General features: G+C 41.2%; 1 protein-coding gene across 1 annotated transcript in view; it reads right to left on the reverse strand.

Annotated features, from left to right (window-relative positions):
* The window catches only part of LOC101845214, a gene marked incomplete at its 5' end in the record, with an annotated part of 33,865 nt that overhangs the window by 14,618 nt on the left and 17,469 nt on the right, over positions 1-1,778 (reverse strand). Inside the window, 3 exon segments of the mRNA XM_005113079.3 lie at positions 266-350; positions 692-819; positions 1,512-1,639. Of these exon segments, the coding sequence (XP_005113136.2) occupies positions 266-350; positions 692-819; positions 1,512-1,639 (341 nt within the window).

Below are 1,778 nucleotides of genomic sequence, written 5' to 3' on the forward strand. Positions count from 1 at the left end.
GTGCGTGTGTGTGTGTGTGTGTGTGTGTGTGTGTGTGTGTGTGTGTGTGTGTGTGTATCTATCTATCTAATATGATTTATCGTTGGCAACCTGTTCAACTGTCCTACACCCAGAAAACAAACTTTTTTTCAGGAGAGAAAAAACAAAGTGTTCCAGGCTTGTGTTGCAACTCTTGTACCTGCTTTTTTTGGCTTTGTTTGCTTTTTTTTTCACTATTTACCATTTGCATTTTTACTAAATTTTTAATCATCCCCGTCTAACTCACTTGCAGAATCCGCGAGTCAATGTGGTCTCCGAGCAGGTTTCTATAGAAGCTAGACATCTGGAGCCGATTTTCAACTCACTTGGTCCTAAGAATGGGGTGAAATAAAAAACAAACAAACACCATCATCATCATCATCATCATATTGTTGCAGCACGCGTGGTCGTGCTTTCCTAATTCGATAAGTATCTCTCATTTTCTCACTCTTTCTCTCTCTTAATCTCTCTCTCTCTCTTTCTCTCTCTCTTTCTCTCTCTCTGACCTACCACAACTAGTCTTCCTTATTTTCTTGGTTCTGCACCCTTTACCTACACTACCACTCGCTCTGTCTGTCTGTCTGTCTGTCTCTCTCTCTGTCTCTCTCTCTCTCTCTCCCTCCCTCTCTTTCACTCACCACCCCACCTCTCTCTCTCTCGCTCTGTCTCTTACCCCAACAAGTATCCCTCATCTGGTTCTGCACTCTCAACCTCTCCATGTTGACCTCCGACCTGTCGCTAGCAGTGGAACAGCTGGAGTCCTGCAAGTCCTCCACGCAGGAGGAATACCGTGATAGACCGCTGAAAGACAAGCATGTAAATGTGTCATAACTTGGTGAAATCAGGCGCTCGACAGTTTTTGTCATGTAGAGTTACTGGTATAATCTAAAAGCCTGTTCATTTGCCTTTTATTTGGAGAAAAGAATATTAATCTATGTTGAATAGAAATTTAAATATTTGCGATTGAAGGAGGTCAGAGTCGCCTGGTTTCAGATGTAAAATTAGCGAGAAAATGGCCTCTAAAGTCTGAAAAGCTTCATAACCTGAAAGTCCTTGGAAACAGAAAATTTACATTTGTTGTGCCTTTAATCAATGTTTTTCCGTAAAAGCCAAAACAAAAGAAACAAATTAGAAAAAAAATTGTCCATCTGCCATTAAAAAAATTGATTTCTTAGATCTCATTATTTTGACAAACGCCTGATTTCACCATGTTGCTCCCAAGATGTTTTATTATTACACGAGTAACAGTTTGAGACCCAAGTGTGCACGAACGTACTAGCATAAAATCGCTAAGATGAAATAACATGTACGCTAAAAGGGTTTGGTTGAGATTAATTGCATTTATACAGCGCATTTCCATGCTCTACAGCATGATCTATGCACTTTGAAAAAATGTTCACACACACACACACACTATCTATCTATCTATCTATCTATTCATGGGAGTAGGAGAGATAATAAACGGATGTTTTGGAGATGACCAGTAGGCCTACCATTGGTTCAGATAGATCTGGCACTTGGGTTCCTGAGGGAAGTAGTTGGTGCAGGTGTCCACTACCTGGGCACAGTCCACGTTGGTCAAGTATGAGGAGGGGCTTCTCTCACACAAGTCTACCAGTGACTGACATGGTGAAAAGAGGCTCGGTGGTAATGGTGATATTGGTTGGTATTGGTGGTGGTGGTGATTGTGGTTGCATTGATGATGATGATGATGATGATGATGATGACGATGATGATGACGATGATGATGATGATGATGA

The sequence above is a fragment of the Aplysia californica genome, unplaced genomic scaffold (genome assembly GCF_000002075.1).
Source record: "Aplysia californica isolate F4 #8 unplaced genomic scaffold, AplCal3.0 scaffold01599, whole genome shotgun sequence".
NCBI lineage: Eukaryota > Metazoa > Mollusca > Gastropoda > Aplysiida > Aplysiidae > Aplysia > Aplysia californica.